This window comes from Equus quagga, chromosome 6, assembly GCF_021613505.1.
Source record: "Equus quagga isolate Etosha38 chromosome 6, UCLA_HA_Equagga_1.0, whole genome shotgun sequence".
NCBI classification, from domain to species: domain Eukaryota; kingdom Metazoa; phylum Chordata; class Mammalia; order Perissodactyla; family Equidae; genus Equus; species Equus quagga.
In genome coordinates this window covers 11,934,265-11,956,888 of record NC_060272.1, presented here as the reverse complement: position 1 = coordinate 11,956,888, position 22,624 = coordinate 11,934,265, and the positions used below count along the sequence as shown (strand labels likewise).

General features: G+C 35.9%; 1 protein-coding gene across 1 annotated transcript in view; it reads right to left on the bottom strand.

Moving 5' to 3' along the window:
- The window catches only part of FGF14 (fibroblast growth factor 14), a 167,532-nt gene that overhangs the window by 119,261 nt on the left and 25,647 nt on the right, over positions 1-22,624 (bottom strand). The window contains exon 2 of the mRNA XM_046664912.1: positions 2,396-2,506. Coding sequence (XP_046520868.1) covers positions 2,396-2,506 — 111 coding nt within the window. The remainder of the gene's footprint in view (positions 1-2,395; positions 2,507-22,624) is intronic.

Below are 22,624 nucleotides of genomic sequence, written 5' to 3'. Positions count from 1 at the left end.
AATGGTAACAAAACTAACCAAACTGGCTTAAAGAGCACCAAAAATGCAACGTAACTTGTAAGAAAAGAAGCTGTGGGCCAGATCTTGCATAGGACTCTAAGTCTCTCTATTGCGGGCGCTCTGATTTGGTTCTGGTCCTGCTTTATTCCCAGAACTGATCCTCACCTACATTTAGGGAGATTAGAGAGGATTTTAAGAGTTACCCAGAGATTCTTTTTCCTTCTAGCATGGTTACACAACAGGAGGAAAGAATCCCATACATTTAAAGAAAAGAAGATTGAGAATCTTTTAGTATCTCAGTTTTCCAGTTTAGTGTTTAGTATCATTCAGATAACCAGGTAATTATTCAGATAATTATTCAGATAATTATGTGCCTATGCCTATAATGTCTACATCTTCACTTTCACAATTTAGAAAATCTTGTGTTGCTTATTAAATTCTGAAGCAATATGCTTTTAAAAGACAGTGTCTACTTAACACTTCTCAATTTGATTTTGATTCTCATCATTAAAAATAACCAACTTGTTTGGCATCACAAAAACCAAAGAAGAAGGTAGGAAAAAAAGTCATAAAACCTTTATTTGAAGGACATTATTTTTCCAAGAAGTCTAAATAAGCAGCATTTTCACACAGCTATAGTTCATTTCCTTTCTTGAAAAGTTCTGTGATAATGGATATCAGCCCCTAGTGTGATAGATCAGAGGGTCATAGCTCTTAGAGTGATCAGAGTTATGGAAAACCAGTTTTCATGCTCTACTAGACTCTGGTCAAAGAAAATCAGAGAGCACTGAAGACATCAAAGCTTACGAATCTCTAAAGTCTGTGACCCCCACACTGTAAGACATAAGAAAAAAATGTCTTTTTATCAAAGAATGGGTAAAGAGTTAGAGAATGGGAAAAGAAAATGAGTGGGTACATATACATTAGTTTGAACCAGAAGACACGGACATCTTTTGTAGGTCAAAGATGGTCAAGTATTGATAACTTTAAAGGTTCAACCTGATAGCAAAAAACAAAAAGTAAACAATGTTTGACATTGGTCTTGTGAATAACACCTTCTCTTTCTTCTTTCTTCCCTATGTCTGAATTGTTTTACCTTCTCTTTCTTTAAATCAAAAGAGGAAATAAAGCACACACACAAAATATCAGTGAACAATATGATAGGGAAAAGTTTAAAAGTACAAAATGACAAAATAATAGACACAAAGAGAAAGATTAGAAATTGAAAAGGAGTAAAATGTAGGTAAACAAAGAATAATTTAAAAGTTGAAAGAAAAACTAAAAAAAGAAGCAATGTCCAAAGTCTAAAAAATAAACATAATGGCTAGAAAAATATTGACATGTCATATAGCAATAGCAAATGCAAAAACAGTCTACTTTATATTATTAGTTACTCTCAGCATCAGTGTTACTAAAAATATCATTACTAGAATTTAAAAAAGGAAGTGCCGACAATCTGGTTTCCTGTATTCAAATCCTCCCTCCTTTTCATGGAATGCTCTTCTACATATGAAGCATAAATGATTAATGGATGAAAAGATTCATATCTACTCCAGATCCACTAGTGACATGTGATTAAATATTTCTAATAAAATTCGTTTTTGCTTTTCACTAACTCTCCTGAGCAGTAAAAAGTGTGTCTATTCTAGAACTGATGTGCTAAATTACAAGGAATAGGATGCCAGTATAAATAGAAATAGAAAAGAAAGGAAAATTCAGACAATTGAAGAAGGTGGGATACCAGAATGAGAATACAAAGACAAGTTGTATATAAAGAAATAGTAAATGAAGACAAACATTACTTAATAAAGGTGGGAGTCTTTTTAATAGAAAAAAGTTATCACAGACCCAATTCTATAGAGTAGCTAAAAATATTTTTACAGTGTATTTAAAGGCACACAGCCTTCATGTCCTTTCTATAAAGATATTATCTTTTCTTGTTGAATGCAAAGAATTTGAAAAATTACATTTCTATTATTTGAAACAACTAATCCCTGTAGTTCTTGAATTTCTACAATTATCATTAAGAAGCTGCAGGCTTGATAAAAATAATACTTCCAAAGTAAACATGTAATCAACTTTCATGTGAATGCACTAGTGTAGCCACTTGACTTTTATGATGAGATTAAAAGTAACAATAATGCTGGCTATGACAGTTGTTTGGAAAAAATGAAAATATTAACTTATAATTATCTTAAAAGGACAGGTTTCTTTTGTTGTTCTGTTAGTATTTTCATCCATGTGGGCCAAGTGAAATTATAAATGGTATTCTGGTGTGTAACATTTGTAAAAATGAACCAACATAACCAAATATTTGCAAATTTTACAAAGTCATTTAAGTAGCAGCATATTTTCTAGCAACTGTGTTAACTGGTGGCCTGAGGTTGTCACTTACTAGAATTAGTGCTGTCATCCTTGGTTCCATCGAGAGCTCCATCGGGGTGCATTTGCAAGTAGTAGCCTTGCCTGCAATATAACCTGGTCACTATACCCTTGAGCTGGGGATCTGAAAGGCAAACATAGTTATCATAAGCCTCACAATGTGTCACAAAAGAGGATTTTTTTTCTTTTCTGTTACTTTTCTTTCTTTTTCAGAAGTAAGAGGGCATTTTATAGAAGTAGCACCTTTTCTTTCACATCTCCCAGAGTCCTCTGTATTTATCAAACCTGGAGTATACTAATCATAGAAGGTGAAGAAAATACAATTGTAAGCTGCATGTGTCAGTTGCATAAAATAGGTCATTTTCTGAAACTAATATGTTTTTATTTAAATTATTAGTTGAAATGATTAAATTAATTGATTAGTTTAATTGTTAGTTAAGTCCTAAACTAATTAGTTTAATAGTTTAGGCTAATATTATCATTCAAGATGGCAGTACAAGTTTTGCAAACTTCTAGCTCTAAGAAACTTCATTAAAGTCTTTTTAATGAATTTTTCGTTTTAATTAATTTGGCAACTTCAAAATGGGAAAAATCTGCATTTAAAAAAAATTTATACTAACATTTTGATACATGTTCTGACATGGAGAATGTTTCCTTGATGTCTAAAGGGCCACCCTAATTTGTATGGGAGCATCTGTGGTACTTATGCATGATCCATAGGAAAATGGAAAAACAGACTTCTGAACTCAGGCTGAGGCACAATAACAAACCTATGCTATGAGATCAGATCTGAGGCCATAATCTGGACAAATTAAAAGAATTAAACAGATAACCTTACGAATTTAGATAATTACAAGCAACAGTAAAATTATACAATACAGATTTTTATTCTTGGCCAACAGGGTTTGAAGTAGAGGGCAGTGGAAGTTTATTAAAACAAACAGGGAAACAATATGGTAGCAGACTTCTCATTTGATGATTCATTGAAAGGATAACCACTTTAGTGATCCAATGCTTCACAAAGAGCCAGCCAGTTGTACCTTGGAAAATAAATATCAGCACGTGGCTTTTCAAAGGCCATCCCATTGCATGACTAGATTTGATGTGGGGACATCATAACCTTCGCCATGGCAACTGGCATCTCTCCACAATCCCTGAATAGGACATGCAAATGTAATCATGCTGTCAAAACAGTAGGATGTTACAGAACGATGAAACCTAGCGTCTTGCAATGGATATAAGAACTGTGGAGTTGCAAACAGATGAACACAAAAAATACACATGCAAAAAAAAAGCTATTTAAAAACAGATTGTCCTTAGGCTTTTGTTTAGTCTCAAGAAATTTAAAAGAATGCCAATATCTGTTTCTATGTAGATTTGACATAACTAATAATTTGAAAATGACTCTATGGTACACAGATTTTCTTCAAAGATAGTATGATGTTGAGGAAAACCTGGAAAATAATGCATGAACATCACAACATCAGTGTGACTAAACATATTACAATCTAGATGCTTTTACAAGACTAGGATTTTAAGAAGAAACATCTAAGTGACTATTAGGATTATGTTGCGTGTGTTCACTATTCTGTGGTACGTAACTTTAAAAATCACGTAATTCTAAGATGTGCATTAATGAAAATAAAAATTACTCTTGTGCCTTAGTCTGCCCATCACTCAGAAGATCTGACTGGGCTATCAACCCTCTAAGTACCGAGAACTTCTTTTCTTAGTTTTGCTGTGTCATTTTATGCTCATCCCTGAAAACAAGTAGAATGGAAAAGGAGAGAACAAAAGTAAAAAGGGAGGACTGATTCTTAACTGCGTGAAAACATACAAGGGAATTTTAGAGATTGACAATTTTTCTACAAAACCTTTACGTTCTGAATCAACTACTTTTAATAATCTGTGTCTTAGCTATTATATCTTCTGGCCTTGAATTAAGCAGGTCATGCAAGGCAGTAAGAAGACATAACCCCCACACTTATTCAAAGCTCCCTCACACTTATTCAAAGAGAACCCTTCAGTTTTGCTTTTTCTATTATCAAAAAGACAAGTATTGGTGAGGATGTGGAGAAAAGGGAACCCTCATACACTGTTGGTAGGAATGTAAAATGGTGCAGCCCCTGTGGAAAACAGTATGGCGGTTCCTCAAAAAATTAAAAATTGAACTACCATATGATCCAGCAGTCTCACTTCTGGGTATTTACCCAAAGGAGGTGAAATCAGGATATTGAAGAGATATCTGCACTCCCATTTTCACTGAAGCATTATTCTCACCAGCCAAGACATGGAGATAACCTAAGTGTCCATCAACAAGTGAATGGATAAAGAAAATGTGGTGTATATATATTCAACGGAATATTATTCAGTCTTTAAAAAGAAGGCAATCCTGCCATTTGTGACAACATGAGTGAACCTGGAGGGCATTATGCTAAGACAGCCTTTCTTCACCACACCTCCTTTCTGATAAGTATAAGTAAAGCATGAAATTGTGTTTTTGAGCTCTCATTTAATTTCAAGGAAACAAAACTAAATTGATTTCTATTTATCTAGTTTCACATTATTTGGTATTTTCTTTTTAGAAGCCATAATAACATCAGCTGTGTTCCTCTCAGGTTCCAGGCACTGTTCTAAGTACATTACAGGATTAGCTCAATGAATCCTCACCACAACTTATTAATAGGAAGCCCATTTTGAAATGAGGAAGTGAAGACACAGAGCAATGAAGTAATTTGACAAAGAGTACATACTAATAAGTGAAAAGATGGGGTTTGAACATGATCCTGCCTGCTTACCTACTAAACTATGTGGCCTCTAAGAATTGAACAATTGAACCAAACCATCTTAAAAACCTAAAATAAAATGCAAACCAATCTGTGTTTTTAAAAACTAAGTTTCAAACATTAACCACAGCTGTGTCTAAATCTGAATCCTGCATACTTGGAGCTGAATCTTAATATAAAACAATAATATGAAGTGAGAAAGGATCAAAGTTCTCAAAAATCTCTTCTAAGATCCACCCCACTTTGTCCTTGGCTGCACTGCCAATAAATCTCTACCCATGAAACCCTCACCAAAATTGCAAATTTTAACTTCCTCCAGTAAGTTTAAACTTCCTCCAGTATCATTTTTACTTCAATTCTCCCATCTCCACCAATTCCAGCCGAAAGGCATTTCTACCCCTGACTTGACTTCTTATGTTAACAGCATCAGTCCCCTAAGACCAACACCATACTCACCTTTTTTATTCCACCTAATGAGTTGCTCAATTCCTACAGATGCTGTCTTCACAATCTGCCTCACTCTTTTCCCTTTTTCTATTTTCACTGCCAGCAGTAGTTCAGCCCCTCATGGCCTCTCTTAGGTGGTCTTCCCACCTGCAGTGTGCCCACCCCAATCCATCCGTCAGACCAGGAAATTCACAACGACTCTTTGACTCTTCGCCACCCCGCTGACTTACTCACACAACCTGCAGCAGCGGGGCCCCATCTTATCCGCCTGGCTTTGCTTTCTACTGCTCCCACACCATGCCCTGCAAGTAGCCCAACCTGGGTCACTGTGGGCTGCCTACAAATGCTCCATTATCTCCCACATTTATCCTGTTCCCTTAACCTTACCTGTCTCAAATATGCCCACCTGCATAAAGGTGCCCCCTTGCACAACTGTGCATACACACTTCCCACATGCACACATCTTTACATAGCTAACTCCTTTTCCTTCTTCCCAAGCTTGGTTCCATCAGTGCTTCCTCTGGGGCACTTTCCTGACATCTCAGACGAGGTCAAATTCCTCCTTTGAATACTTTTATGGCAGCATTCTTCATAGGTGTAACTTATTTTTTAAGCATCAAAATTATTTCATTTTGATATGTTTTACTACATTAAAAAATACAGAAAACAATAACCTGCACTCATGTACCCACCACTGAGATTAAACAGATGTTAATAGTTTGCTTTATAATTCATCCTTTTAATTCCACATTTATTTGTGCAGTTATATGATTGATGCCTGTCTCCAATCTGGACTGTAAGTTGCATGAAGAGAAATGTATGATATTGCTCGCCAGTACATCTACAGGGTCTAGATGAGTGGGTGCTATGCAATAAGTATTTCCCGAACGAATACTGACTAGGGTGTAATTTATCTAGCAATTTTATATATTGCTGGTAAGAGTGAAAACTGGAATAATGACATGAAAACTAAGATGGTAATCGCAGTAAAGTCTTAAAAATGTCCATAACTTTTGACCAGATAATTAGGCTTTCCAGACTTCTAACTTAAAAATAAATCCTCAGTGTTATAAAGTTTTGTATAATAACATAAGTATGTTTAATATGAGCATGATTATGTAAAAAACACTACCTGTGGGGAAAAATACAAGGGGGAAAATATACCAAAATGTTAAATATAACTGTATTTTGATGGTTACTGGAATATTTACTTTTCAATATCTTATTTTCAAAATTTCCTGTAATGACGGCATGCTAATTTCATAATGAAAATGCAGAGACTTTAATAAAATCTATTAATGCCTTTTGAAAAAGTGTGTGTAAAAATAACATTTCACAAAAACTTGCAAATAATATTGCATACATATATGCAAATAATCTAAATGCATATTACTACTGCAGCTTAACTGGTTGCCCCAAATTTTCAAGGATTCCACTTATCAGTTCTTTTTGTGCATAGTTACGTGTCCATAAAACCTTCACTATGATCCTTACTTATAAAACTGGCCATTGCACAATGTGGCCATTTACAGCTTAAGTTCACTTTTTCAAATAATTAAAAAAAAAAAAAGACAACAGAACTTTTCTACAAAGGCCAAAAATATGCAACCAAATAATCATAGCATAAACAAAAGAGAACAATTTCACTGAGAAAACAACCATGTCTGTTATGTACAGTCAGGCAATGGCATGACTAAGTTTCTGGACCTGCTGTGTACAGGAGGACATAACCCTTCATTTCTCACTCTATAGCAAGTCTCTACTTCAGTCTCATATGTGCTGGACAGCTCACTTACACGTATTATTTCATGCCTCTGTGAGAGAAAAGTTGACAGAAAGGGACCAAGAAAATATCACATGACTGCCAGAATGGACAGGACCCAGACTGGGCAGCTGCAATAAAAGCACACACCTCTGAAAACACAGCATCCAAAGCAGGTGCCTCTCCCCAAAAAGGAGTGAAAGGCAATGTGTTGCAGTGTATGAAGATCAGTATTAGAACTTCCTGTTTGTTTATTATCTCCAAAAATGAGAAATAAATTAATTTTTGCTAATATTTAACATGAATTGACATCAGAGTCTCCAGGGTCACATATCACCTCGGGTCCTCGAAGTACATGAGGCATGTGGGGGGGGCAGCATTTAATTCTGAGGGGCTGATGCAGTGACTCTGGCTCTCAGTCATTGTTCCCAATGAGTGCTTCTCAATATGTTGAAGTCTAAGTCCTCCTGGTTAAGGAGACTTATTAATTATATATCTAGTTTAACTAAAGTTAGGGTAATTTAGGGAAAAAACTCCTACAGGGATAGTATGGATTAAAGGTGATACTGAAGGAAAAAAAAAAAAAAAGCAAAAGCTAACATCAACAAAATAGCAAAGATGACATATCTTCTACATGGATTATGTGGTTAAAACCAGCACACAAATAAGTAACAAAAGCAGTGATGATCTATTCAGATCTAACATGAAATCAGCCAAAAGAGTTTGAAATGTTAAGAAGAAAATCTGAAATGTATCTACTATGATAAAACTGGAACATCACCCTAAGTGAATAGTATGCCTTGAGATATAAAGCAGTGAAAATTTCACGTGTGAAACAAACTTATACTGAGGTACATCTCACTTTTTTCATTGAACTAAGGGGATAAGAAGGTTTGGTGACATTCTTCTAATGAATGCTAAATAGAAGCCCTACAAGAACAAGATTTTTTCAATACTAATGTATTCCAAAACCCTACAACTTAAACTCTCAATTAATAATTGGAGGATGAATAAATATCTGAAATCCCACACCCATATTTTAGCTAGCCATGTGAAAAATGCAAAATATTTTTCAACTCATAAAATTTCTAGAGTTCTTTATTCTCTTCTAATATATTTATGGATTCAGAATACTTACTCTGCTTAAGAAAATACAAAAACTTTGTCTTAATTATCCTTTTCCTTCTGTTTTATCTTTTATTTTATATTTGCTGTGCCTGCACATTTTACTAAAATGTTCTCAGAATACTCCTTGTGTGAAACTCTGTACTAACTATGCTCTCTGATATTAATTAAAATAGAAATAATGAAAGCTAATGTGCATATATATCAAGAAAAAAAAAGACGCTTCATAATATATTAGCCTCAACACTCAGAACTGAAAGAAATGCAAATCAGTTCAACTGCCTTCAGATACAGGGAAAAAAATACCCAACATTTTTAATTAAAACAATCACTCTCTCAGAAGTGGGTTCATTTAAATCAATCACTGTCACAAATTGTTTTCATGCAACGTGCACACTGACAAAAGAGGAATCAGAATAACCCTTGAAGGATGTATACATTTTAAATCATTATTTAAATTGAAAAATGCACAATATGGCATGTATTTTTATATAACAAACATACAAATGTATATACATCACACATACTATGTTTATTTACATATAAATCTCAGTACTAATTCGTTATCAGTATAGGTTCTCAAATGTCACCTATTAGTTATGGAAAAATTGCATTTTTTATAGGGAAAAAAGCAACTTTTGGAATATACTTTTTGTGACGGATCTAATTAGGTTTTGGCACTCCTAGAAGCAGAAAATAGTATCGTGAATAATTTACCCAAAGTCATAAATTATCATATAATCCAACCATAAAAATAAACCATGCCCAGGAACTCTTCCAAAGGACTGAGAAAAAAGAGTAGGGTAGGGGCACTTAGGAAAATGATAAATAAAACTAAAGGCATGTGAAAATCTGCTATACCTTTCTGTTAATTCTTTAGGCTGGCATTCTATTTCCTCCTGGAACGGACCCTCTGCTACCTTGAGAGCCCCAGCCTTCTAGGAACCTTATTTCAGCCATTTCAGAGTGGTTGCCCAACCCACCTCCTCAATCCAATGCATTATCATGTCTGTTAATTTTTCTTTTAATTTTAAGGGCTTTTTTTTTTAATTGAGGTAGCATTGGCTTATAACATTACATAAATTTCAGGTGTACATCATTGTATTTAGACTTCTGTAGAAACCACATTGTGTTCACCACCAAAATCTAGTTTCCATCCATCACTGTTCAAATGTCTGTGTCTATGAAAATCAACTGCTGATTCTACAACCTAGAATAGACTTTTTACCTCTGCCTACAAGAATCTTATTCCTGTCGGCGCTAGGGCTAGAATTTGCATTAAGAAAACAGTTCTTGCCCTCAAAGAGCTTCCTTTCTATTGAGGAGAGAATCTATAACATGGCTTTATGTCAGTCAGTCATGTGCTATATTATTAGGTTTACATGTCTTCCTGCTATGAAAATACATTATAAATCCTTTGATAATTTGCATCATATATTATTCAAAGCAGTTTATCACTATGCTTTGCACAGAGCAGCTGCTCAACAAATATTTATTGAACTGAATTTATTTTGTTTGTTTTTAGAAGAATCTATACATAAGCCCTAAATAGCACAACAAATATTTATTGAACTGAATTTATTTTCTGTTTGTTTTTAAAAGAATCTATATATAAGCCCTAAATAGCATTCAAGGCAAAATGCATTTTTCAATCTTATTTAAGAATTGGAGGAGCAAGCATGCTGAGAACAAAGATAAATGTGGGTTTTGAAATGGAAACACCAATAATATTTTAAACTTTTTTTTAAAACTATTTTGGCCAAAAAATTCCCTCTAGGTAAAATATATTAAGAAAGCAACAGTGGGTAAAGCCTCTTCTTGGGGAAAATATTTGAAAAGATCACCAAAGAGAAGGCAGGCCATGAGGATCTTGCTTACAATGTGACCCTAAGCTCCAAGGAACAGACAGACCTGTTAGTGGTATCTTGGGATTCCCAGTGCAGAGTTGAACTCGCATTAGCTTTTTGAATTTCTAGTATCTACAAGCTCCAGAAGGAAGCAAATCTTTGGAGCTCAGTTAGAAAAGCACCCCTTTCCAATTCTATTTTCCAATGACATTCTCCAGTTGCAAGATTCTAACATATTAGAGACATATTAGAGCTCTTATGGCCCCAACATAATTCAGAATTGGACAATAAGCTGGCCAAAATATTGGATCTCCTGTTTCTGTATTTATTCATCACTTAATGAAGATGAATAATTATGTAATAAAATATTGTATGCTTTGGTCCACTAATTTATCCCTTCTAAATTATGATATATTTTAAAAATTAAATTATAATTGTTAATTATATAATTGCAAAAGACAATAATATACAAAATTCTTGTGCATATTTGAGAAAAATGTGTGTGCTTCAGTAACAAATTTTGGGATACAGATCTATTATTATTATTACATATAGAGAAAGCTTTCCTGATAATATACTGCGTCAGGGATTCCTAATTTGTGAATGACTTCATTTGCTCCTTACCAGAAATATATACGTGCTTATGCAAAGAAGTGGTATGCTCTGTTTCCCTCAGTGTGCTGATGTGTCACTCCGAGTGGCATCTGCAGCGCTTACAGATATGAGCACATTATTCATGTTCATATTCCTCATTAATATGTCAATGACACCAAATACTAAAAGAAACTTAATATTACTTTGAGGACATTTATATCTACTTCTTTATATTAGCATAAGTATTATGAACAACTATATGATGCCAGCTGACCGACAGCATAACATTTTCTACATTGCTAAGCAAAAAGCTAAGCATTTTACTTAAATGTTCAAATATTATTGTCATAGAAAGAGTGAAATCTGAGAGACTTTAATTGTTATCTGAATACTGTTTATTTTTTTAACTCTAGATATACATTTTGGTATTTGTGTTCCTAATGCTGTTTTCAGATAATCATCTCAAAAGAATCTTCAAAATCTTAGCAATACCTTTGTAATAAGCACACGTTACTAAGTATTTCTGGTTAAATTGCCAGAATATTTCAGACTTATTCAGGCAGTCTTTAAATGTTTAATGATAACTTTCTTTGTATTTCCTCATTACAGGATTTTTTTAATTAAGAAAACCACCGCAGCAATAACTGCGACAGACCTCCTTTGCAATGACTGATTCTGAAAGGAAACTGTAGCGTCTTGAAATACCCACAAGTTCTATGTTAATTGTGATATCTTGTCACAGTAAAGACACACACACACTCACACACACACATACACGCCAAATAGCAACGAGTGGGGAGAAAATGTTTTTACTTTGCTATATAAGTGACCCAAATCACATCCTCTAATTTCAATAGACAATCCTTTCACTTTGTGCTGCTCAATAAAAATGCCATTTTATATTTATTATAATACAAAGCAAAATTGTGTATTATAAATTATAATCATGCCTCACTACATTCTTCATACAGTCTGAGGCTAATAAAATCTACCTGAATGGCTTGAGGAACAAATTTCCAAGAGTGTTATCAACATTTGCTAATATTTTGTAATCAAATAATAGTACCATAATGAACAAATTTCATTGCTAAAACTATGACTGAAAAAGAATGTGAATGTTATATGAGCCATACGCCATAATCTGAGAGAGTTTAATAATTATGCAGACTTCCTTAAAAAGCCTAAATGACTTCTACTTCTGACCAAAGGAACCAGAAGTGTCCTCTCACACGAAACAAGAAAAAAAATGACAAAATGAATTTTGCAAGACACTAGACATCAGGAAATGAAGGACAGTTGTCTCTGAGGATGAGAAAGAAATGAGGTGAGCCCCACTACTGCTTGAGTTTAAAGCCTTAAGAAAGATTCCAGGGCATAGTGAAAAGAGGGGAACCCAGTGAACTCTCTAAATTGAGAAGATGGAGCTGAGAATCCAGGGAGACTGAGGGTAGACAGTATACAGAATATTGGAGAAAAAGAACTGCAGAGAGAAAGAACTTCCCAGATTTGCAGAGGGTTCCCTAGAGTATTCAGCTGTGTAGTGATCAATAATTGTACGTGAGGAAACCACTTCAGGCAGAGGAAAACCATCTTAGAGGATTAGAGGCAATACTGTTGCAAACACACACAGGACTGGAAACAGTGCCTATTCCCACTAGTAAGACTAGAAAAAATCATAATTCATGGGCATTCCACAGAGTACAAATAAGGGTCTTTCCTGGGGAAAAATTAGCCTTAGTCTGAGCACTGCTTTAGTCTAACCTAACAAATTCTGAAAGCAAGAACTAAAAGGAGTATACTGTTCCCAATTAAGCTAACTGCATCCCAGAATAAGCTCAAGAATATTTATAGGAATCCAAAAATATGGAGCACCAAATGAAGTAAAATTCAAAATACTTGGAGTCCAGTATAAGATTATCAGACACGCAAAGAAATGGGGAGAGGCAACCTGCAACAAGGGGAAGAATCAACAAATCAAAACTGACCCAGAACTGACCCAGATGTTAGGATATTAGACGAGGACAGGTAAAGTCATTATAACTATATTTTATACATCCAAAAAGTTAAGTACAGACATAGAAGATTTAAAGATGATCCAAAATGAACTTCTATAGATGAAAATCACAATTTATGAAATGCAAAAATAAAAATACCTTGGATGAGATTAATTGCAGATTAGGAATTACAGAAATGCAAGTAGTGAACTTGAAGACATAGCAATGGAAATGATTCCAAACGAAATCCACAGAGAAAAGAGAATTTCTAAAACATTAACAGAGCCTCATTGTGCTGTGGGATAATTTCAAGCTACTGGATACATGTTTAATTGGAGTCTCCAGAAGAGACTATCAAGCGGGCAAGGAAAGAAAAATATTTGAGGAAATAATGGCTGGAAAATTTCCAGTTGGTGAAAACTATAAAAGCAAAGATCCAAATAGCTTCACAAACTCCAAAGACAGGAAGCATGAAGAAAACTACATCAAGACACATCATATTGAAAGTACACAAGAGCAGTGATAGAGAAAGAATCTTTCTTTCTCCTAGAGTGGGGAAAAACACAGTACGTACAGAGGATCAGAGATAAGAAAGACAATAGATACCTTGCTTGTAACAATTCAAGCAAGAAGACAATGGCAACATCTTCAACATACTGAAAAAAAAAAGAATACCCTGAAATTCTAAAACAGTGAACATATCTAAAATAAAGGTAGGGGACCGGCCTGGTGGTGCAGCAGTTAAGTTCACACACTCTGCTTCGGCAGCCTGGGGTTTGCCGGTTCGGATCCCGGGTACAAACATGGCACCACTTGTCAGCCATGCTGTGATAGGTGGCCCACATATAAAGTAGAGGAAGATGGGCACGGATGTTAGCTCAGGGCCAGTCTTCCTCAGCAAAAAGAGGAGGATTCGTGGCAGATGTTAGCTCAGGGATAATCTTCCTCAAAAAAATAAAGGTAAAATAAAGAAGTTTTCAGACATACAGAAGTAGAAAGATTGTATCATCACTACAAGAAATGTTGATGGAAGTCCTCTAGAGACAAAGAAAATGATACGAGATAGAAATGTGGATGTAAAACCAAGGAACAAAGAGCACTGGAGATGGTAAACACACAGGCCAATACATACATATTTTTCTTGTTATTTACATCTCTTTAAAAGATAATTCACTGTTTAAGTAAAAACAATAACAATGTAATGTGGGGTTTATAACATGTATAAAAGTAAAATGTATGACAACAATAGTAGAAATCTCAGGAGGGGAAGAATGGCGATGTACAATATATATGCAAATATACGCCCTGTCTCCTATTCGGAAGGCCCCACACTTGGTTTAGTGCTCTGCTGACCCCACCTTGAAATTCTTATTAATCTTTCAACAACAGTTCCTGAATTTTCATTTTGCCCTGGCTCCTGGAATTACATACCCTACCCTATTCTTAGATAGGACAGCAAAATCATGATCTGTTGAAGACAACATTGATAAATCAAACTTCACAAAAATCCTAAACTTCTCTTCAAAAGAAACTGTTAAGAGACTGTAAAGGCTTGTCTCAGACTGGATGAAACTATTTGCATATTTCCTATCTGATGAAAGGCTTGTATCCACTAATACATAAAGACTTAAAACTCAATAATGAGAAAACAAAGATTGCAATAAAACAAATGGGCAAAACTACGAAGCACTTTAAGAGATTATTTATGGATTGAAAAGATGTTCAATATCACTAGTCATTGGGAAAATGAAAATTAAAACCATAATGGAATACAGTTACACATATTAGGAAACTAAAATTAAAAAGAATACCATACCACTTGTCAGCAGGGATGTGGATAAACTGGAATTCACATACACTAATGGTAGGAATAGAAAAAGCTTCAACCACTTTGGAAAACTGTTTGCAGATTCTTAAAATGTTCAACATAAACCTGCCAACATAATCCAGCCATTCCCCTCTTAGATATTTACCAAATAGAAATAAAAACATATGTTCATATAAAACCATGTGCATGAATGTTCATACAGCTTTCTTTGTAATAGCCCCAAACTGGAAACAATCCAAACGTCCATTCAACAGATGAATGGATAAACAAAATCTGGTATATCCACACAATGGACTACTATTCAGTAAGAAAAAGGGAATGAATTATTGATAGATGCAAGAAAATGGATGAATTTCAAAATAATTATGCTGAATAAAAGTCATTTTGGGGCCGACCCAGTGGCGTAGCAATTCAGCTCATGTGCTCTGCTTCAGCAGCCCGGGATTTGCCAGTTCAGATCCCTGGCGTGGACCTACGTACCACTTATCGAGCCATGCTGCAGCAGGTGTCCCACATAGAAAAGAGAGGAAGATGGGCACAGATGCTAGCTCAGGGCCAATCCTCCTCCTCAAAAAAAAAAAGTTGTTTCTACTGTATGATTCCATTTATATGATATTCTATAAAATTTAAACAAATATGCAATGACAAAGATAAGCGCTGTGACTGTTTGGAGATTGGTGAAGGGACCGGGAGGGCCGGAAGGTTAGGAGTACAAAGAGGCATAAGGAAACTTTTGGGGTGAAGAACATACCCACAATCTTGAGTATGATGATGATTTCTTATGTCAAAACTAATAAAATTGTACACTTTATGTACAGATTGTTTTATGACAATTGTACCTTAGTAGGGCTATTAAAAGTAAAAGGGTAGAAAACAATAAATGATGTTAACAATAATCAATCAATATTAATAAAGACAACATAGATTTCAGGGGAATCTTACAATGGACAAAGAGGAATCATTTCATAATGATAAAGGAGTCAATTCATTAAGAATACATAAGGATTCTGGATGTTATGCATCTAATGACAGCTTCAAATACATGAAGCAAAAACCAATATAACTTCAAGGAGAAACAGAAAAATCTAAAGTTATAGTCAGAAGTTTCAACTCTATTCTCAAAAAAATTATGCAGCAAATATTCAGAAAATCAACAAGGATATAGAAAAAAAGATCTAAGGCTTAGAGCCTTACATGTTAAATTTAACATATTCGGTTAAATCACCACAGAGTATGATTCACTTCTCATTTCAAAAACTATAAATGGGATTCTCTAAATGTAAGGAATCTGTAAAACTACTATTTGACTCATTCATAGAATTTTCACAGCTAGTCAAACCAATAGCAGGCAATACTAATTTGGTCTTCAGCTATTACATTATCTGAAATTGAGGATTGGCATGAAAAAAAGTATGAAGTTAAAGAATCAAGGGCATCTATTGAAATTAAAGTTCATTATTGTGCAATGAAATTCAGTATCCAAAGTCTTTCAGTGGAAGTTATATTGCAATCAGGATACATCATTTTGCATTAACTAAGTAAACAAGAATTACAGTAAATGTGTAGTTTTATTAGCTTTCTTAAGAGAAGCTGGAGAGCAGTAAACTGGGAACTTAGCATGAAAAAAAGTGTTTTCAATTTTTTGGGACACATTTGCTTTAGGCTCGGGAAGCATTTCCTTAACTGTATTATGCCAAGAAAAAACCAGGACAGGGAGAAGTTAAGGAATCACCTGCACATGACAAAGACTGATCAATACATTCTCCAGAGGGGAAGCTTATACGTTTAAGAAAGAGTATTTCAGAGCAGGTATAAAACTCATTTTGCCTGTTCACCTCTAGAACTACATGGAGACCTCCACCCAATGGGCTATATGAATAGTTGGAAGTCATATTGGTAAATACTTTAAGGCTACTTCCATTTAAGGAAGGTGCAGAGTGCTGAGGTCCACTCCCTTTTAAGCTTCTGTCTCAAACATTTGTCTTCCAGCTGCTTTTAGAAGGATAAGAGAGTCATAAAATCTTTTGTTAAACCAATGCCACTCCCTCCAGAGAAGCAGGGTAAGAAGTAAGAAGGAGAAGGCATTCAACGACACCTATTTGTCCCAGGCAACAAGGACACATTCAACCAGAAAGGAAAAACACTGAAACCAGAGGTTATAAAAAGAAAAGATCCATAATCCATAAGGGATGATGTAGAATTTGGTTTTGAATTTAGAGCTCAGTTGTGACCAAGTGTACGTATGTTGAAGACCTAAATCTTCTGCATATTTTATCACCAGGAAGCAGTGCCTCTCCACCATTTTTATTTATTAAGGCTTAATGAGAATGGCGGTTCACAATAAATTCCTCAAAGAATCCTTAACAGCATATCAATCAGTAAAATTTGACAATATAGCTACAGGAATAGATCAATTCACACTGGAAAATAAGAGGAGAAATCCTTCTCACGTTCTGTTTAAGTGTATTTTCAAAAACCGAGATACTTAACTTGCTCATTTAGCAGGCGTTTGTTGAACACCTTCTTTGTCCCAGGCTCTTTGCTAAGAGCTGAGAGGAATTTATAGCCAAAGCAGCTTGCTGTCCATTATTCCTACCATCAGTAAGCCAACAGATGATGTGGGTCCTGAAATAATGAGGCTGCACGAACAGAAAGGCTCAACTCTAATGATAATAGTAGTAGGAATAACATCTGTCATCTGCTGAGCACATACTTTGGGTCAGAAACTATTTTAAGTCCTTTATCTATATTGACTCATTTAATCCTATAGCAACTTTCTGAGGTAGGTGGAATTATTATCCTCACTTGACACATGAGGAAACTGAAGCACAGAGCAGTACGTGACTAGCCCAAGATAACACAAGAAGGAAATGATGGAGATGGTATTGAAGCCCATGGAGTCTGGCCTCCCAGAGTGTCCACGTACCACTGGGTCCAGTGTACTCAGAGTGAGGACTCCAGTGTACTCAGAAGTCACAATGACTCACTGAAAACACAAAATAAAGGGATACTGACAGATTAAAGGACAGCAATTGACAAGGTGGAACCTGGAGAAATTATATTAGAGAATGTTTAATCTGAAGAAGGTGAAACTTAGTCATTTTCCAGTACAGATCTTCCTCAACTTTCAATGAGGTTATACCCCAATAAACCCATTGTTGAAAATATTCTCTGAGTAGAAAATGCATTTTATGCACCTAACCTATCAAACATCCTAGCTTAGCCTAGCCTAACTTAAATGTGCTCAGAACACTTACCTCTGCCTACAGTTGGGCAAAATCATCTAACACAAAGCCTATTTTATAATGAAGTATTGAATATCTCCTGTAATTTATTGAATACTGTACTGAAAGTGAAAAGCAGGACAGTTGTATGGGTACAGCATGGTTGTCAGTGTATCGGTTGTGTACCCTCATGATCGCGGGGCTGACTGGGAGCTGCGGCTTTCTGCCATTGCCCAGCATCACGAGAGAGGACCATACCACATATCGCTAGCCTGGGAAAAGAGCAAAATTCAAAATTCTGAGCACAGCTTCTACTGAATGTGTATTGCTTTTGCACCATTGTAAAGTTGAAAAATCGTATGTTGAACCATCCTAAGTTGGGGACCATCTATATTTGTGGGGTTGTCATGAAAGCAGGGAGTGGAATTATTTAGTCTTGCTTTGAAAGACAGAAATAGGACAAATAAGTAGGGTGATATCAAGATTGACCATAAATAAGGGTGGTGATTATCATCTCTTTGGTCACTACTATATTCCAGGTGCCTAGCAGAGTGCTTAGGCACTCAATCAACAAATGATTAATATATGAATAAATGAATTGATAAAGATGGAGAAGTTTACAACACTCTTAACTGTCCAGTGCAAGAAAGAACCAACTCTCCCATAAAGTAATGGTTCCCTGGCACCCAAGTGTTCAAGAAGAGGTTGGATGGTTATCTATTAAGGGAACAGGGGAGAGAATTGTTGCTTTGCATGCTGTAATTTCAGGCTTGCTTTGAAAAAATCATTTATCTGAAGATACAAGACAAATATGAGAAAAAGACAACTTTATAAAAAAAGTGGAAGTCTATCACCACTTGAAAGGACCTGTTTAGGACCATGGCCCCTCCCCTCACACACAGAGTGAAGAATGGCAAGCACTGCCCCTTTCTTCTCCTTTTGGGTTGGGCCCCTGTGAACAATGAGGAAGTGAGCAAGAGTGAGCACTCCTGAGGAAGCAGGGAGGAGAAAAGGAAACTGTTTCCTACCAAGTTGTTAACGGAAACAGCAGACTTTGCTTATTAGAACAAAGATTTAGAAAACGGAAATCTATAGCAGTTGAAAGATTGAGAATGTGTTGATACCTCATAAAGCAAATTGTGGGGTGTGGAGCTGTAGGCAAGCCCAGCATAGTTTAATAGGAGTTTGATCTACTCAAGTCTGGGAGAAAAACTGCAGTAGATTATGTATTCAATTTTCATTTTTTTGCATTTCAGTTTTCTTTAAATTTAACTTTATTTCACAAATACAGTTACATAGCCATATCATGCTAATTTAATACACAGTCCACTGTTTGCTCATGTGTTCAGGGTGCAAAATGGGGAAGAGAAGTGGAGAGTTGATTAAGAATCAGATCCTCCTGGCCCACTCCCCTACCTCTTCAGAATGTACACTTAGGTCCGAAGTCTAGATTTCCTTTGCTTAAATTGGAATTGTGGTCTGTAGCTTTGGCATCAGATCCATTCTTTTAATTTCTAAAAATAGAAAAAAATGCTGGGAAGGGCACTACTCAGAGAGTGTATTTTGGCACATTCCTTTAGAAACAGCACAGAGAACTACTTATTCCTTATCCCCACCGGCTCTACACTCTGCCGTCCACCCTCCTGCTCTGTTCAGAACATGAAGTTCCTCTTTACCCAGAAGCCCTTCTGACCTGTAACTGAGCTGGTACAGGTCCCTGAAAAAAGTCACAGTGTCCTGGGGAAGAACCAGAGGCCAGGGTAGCCTGGACTCACAAAGAGGGACAAGATCTGGAAGGTGTGCAGTCACACCTCAGTGAGCCTGGTTTCAAATAACGGAGAACAGCAGGAGCGAAACAAAAAGCAAAACTTTAAAACGCTACACTCAGAAACACCACTTAAGTCGGCGCACACCCATGCTTGTTCTTTTCTTTCCTAATACAGTTTTGTAGGGAATAGAAATTGCAACACTTTCACCAATTTTAAAATCCCAGTTCCGTACTTCAGCACGTATCTAAAACAAATTAGAAACTCTTCCTTTAATTCCAACTCTATACAAAAGACCCTGTTAAAATCCAGATCTACTAGGAAGTTTAAAGTGTTTTCTTCCTTAAGGAATTTACAGCTTTATGTGAACTTTAAGTTGGATTAGACAGAAAACAGATCAACAATAATAAAAGACAAATATTCATTTATAGAATGCCACTGGCCAAAGAAAAGGACCATCCTTTATAGCTAACTGAAAAATCTGTGGTATAGACATAAACACTAAGAGTTGGGCATTCTAATCCAGGTGGTTAATGGAAGGCTTCGGAGAGAGAGCGAGATGTGAGCCATCAGAGATGGCCAGGATGTGGATGATGGAATGTGGCAGAGTTTTCCAGGTAAGAGGAATGTCCTCAAGGGGGCAGCAGTTTCTGAAGACATTTTGACGGACAGGATGGGTTTAAGCTTTTAGGGATATTGGTAGATAAGGCTGATGGCAGTCTGCAGGCAGCTCTGGGTTTATATGAAACTCAAGCTGAGCAGCTGGCACATTAAACAGTGGAGAGATGGTAAACATGTTTTCTGTTTTTTCTTAATTGAGAAGTGATCTGTCGTCGTGACATTTTAGAGAACACTATCAACTGCAAACGATTACTTTACACACAATGAACATTGGATGAAATAAAAAATTTAACCTGAAAAATGCACTTGATTGTGTGTCTATATTTCCAAATCCAAAATTCTAAGCTTTTCTGTAGAGAATGTTAGCTTTGTGTGTGTGTGTGTGTGTGTGGAAAACTTTATAAAGGCTGTCTCTTTAGGTGATTCAAGATCATTCCCACTAATATTTCCACAGGGAATTAATTTAAATAATATTTTTTAAAAGCTTACTCTGTTGTTTCGTGAAGGGAGGATATATAACAAGATCATTAGTAGAAAAAAGACCAAAGCTTTAAATCTCTATCAACATTTTTCTGAAAAGTGCTCATGCAGCTAAACGAGGTAGCATCTTCCTGATGAACTCGAAGGCAGACAACTTTAAAAGGAGTCTTCTTTTCCCAATTACCTTCAGATAAAAATTAGCGATGAAGAAAATACTTCTTAAAAGATACATTTCTATTTATGTACAATAGTGTGAAAGCCTCAAAGCGATTATTGATTAAAAAATAAAGTTTAACTATCATGATTACTGATTTGGAGACAAAACCAGCTTCCTCTCAAAGGACTGTGTAGATGCAGATGAGACAAATCTGAGCTGTAATTTCCACCTCCCTGGATGGCTGCCGTCTTTTTTCATGTACCAACATATTTGAAGAAACAAATTTGAAGTAAATTTTGGGTCTAAACATCAGTACCATAATGTATTTTCTAGATATTAAAATTTAAAGGTACTTAGAATTATCTCATGCCCCCCCCATTGAATCATGGGATGCAGAAATAAAAAGAAAAGACACAACTGAACATGTTTACAAAATCACACTTGAAGAAATACATCCATTGCCATGTTGGGAAACAAACTGCAAACCACTGATCAAAAGCAAAATGTTAAGTTGATGTTTCATCAGATAAAAGAAAGGGGAATAGAGCTTTACTATATGCTTATTTGACGTAGAAAATTCAATGCATATTATCTATTTCAGTCTTTAGCCCAAGCCACGTAATACACAAACAAAGAAACCTTACATCTGAGGACATACATGATTTGCCTGCTATTGCCCCGTTAGTGAGAGGTGGAGCTGGTTCTAAACCCGAAAAGTTTTGGCCTCTGGAAGTGCCTTTGCTTTGTGGTGCTGCACATATTTATTATACACATCTTTATTCAAACAGTTTCCCCTGCCTCCCACCTGTCAAAACACTGCCCTCCATCAAGCCTCCCTAGGTACCCCCATTTATGAAATGGTCCCTTGCCCTCCCTCTGGGGAAGCAGTCTTTGTTTCCTTGATTTGGATATTTTACTAAACCACCTATGTTGAGTTATAAAACTCAATTTACTTAGATGGAACAAAACAAACAAAAACATATGAAAAATATCACAGTTAAGTTCTATATAAATCTTGACTTACGTCAAGGCCTGATCTCAAGGCACGAAGTGCTTCTGTGCAGATTTCAGAGCCTTTCTCGGGAGGAGGTTTGGGGCATTCTCATACGATGGCTTGTTTCTATACTCATCAGCTCACATCTGTGGAATACTGATAAGTTCCATTTGCACAAAGCATTTCCTAGCTCACCTGAGAAAACATTGATCTTGTGAAATGGACTAACGCCGACTTCTCAGGACTCTTTCATGCAAGCTGTACGTCTGTTTTGCTCTGCTCTGTGCCAGGGAGAGCCATTTGGTGACTGCTGTTCATTTAAGTCCTTCCATTAATATGAAATCTGTAGTTCACAAGGTCATCCCAGAAAGGCAAAGCTTTAAACAAAATCGGAACTCAAAAAAGGACCCTCAAATCTCAGAGGACAGCATAAAATAGGTTATAACATTACAGGTTGTGACAACAATGCTCTACTCCCACACAGCATACATGCTGGAACAAAATGTTTCCCAGTCAGACAACAGAGTTCATGCCTCTGTACATTCATGAAAGCAGACCAGGTCAATGGGGACCCTGTAACTGAGCACTATGCTGGCGACGCCATGCACAGTATCAAC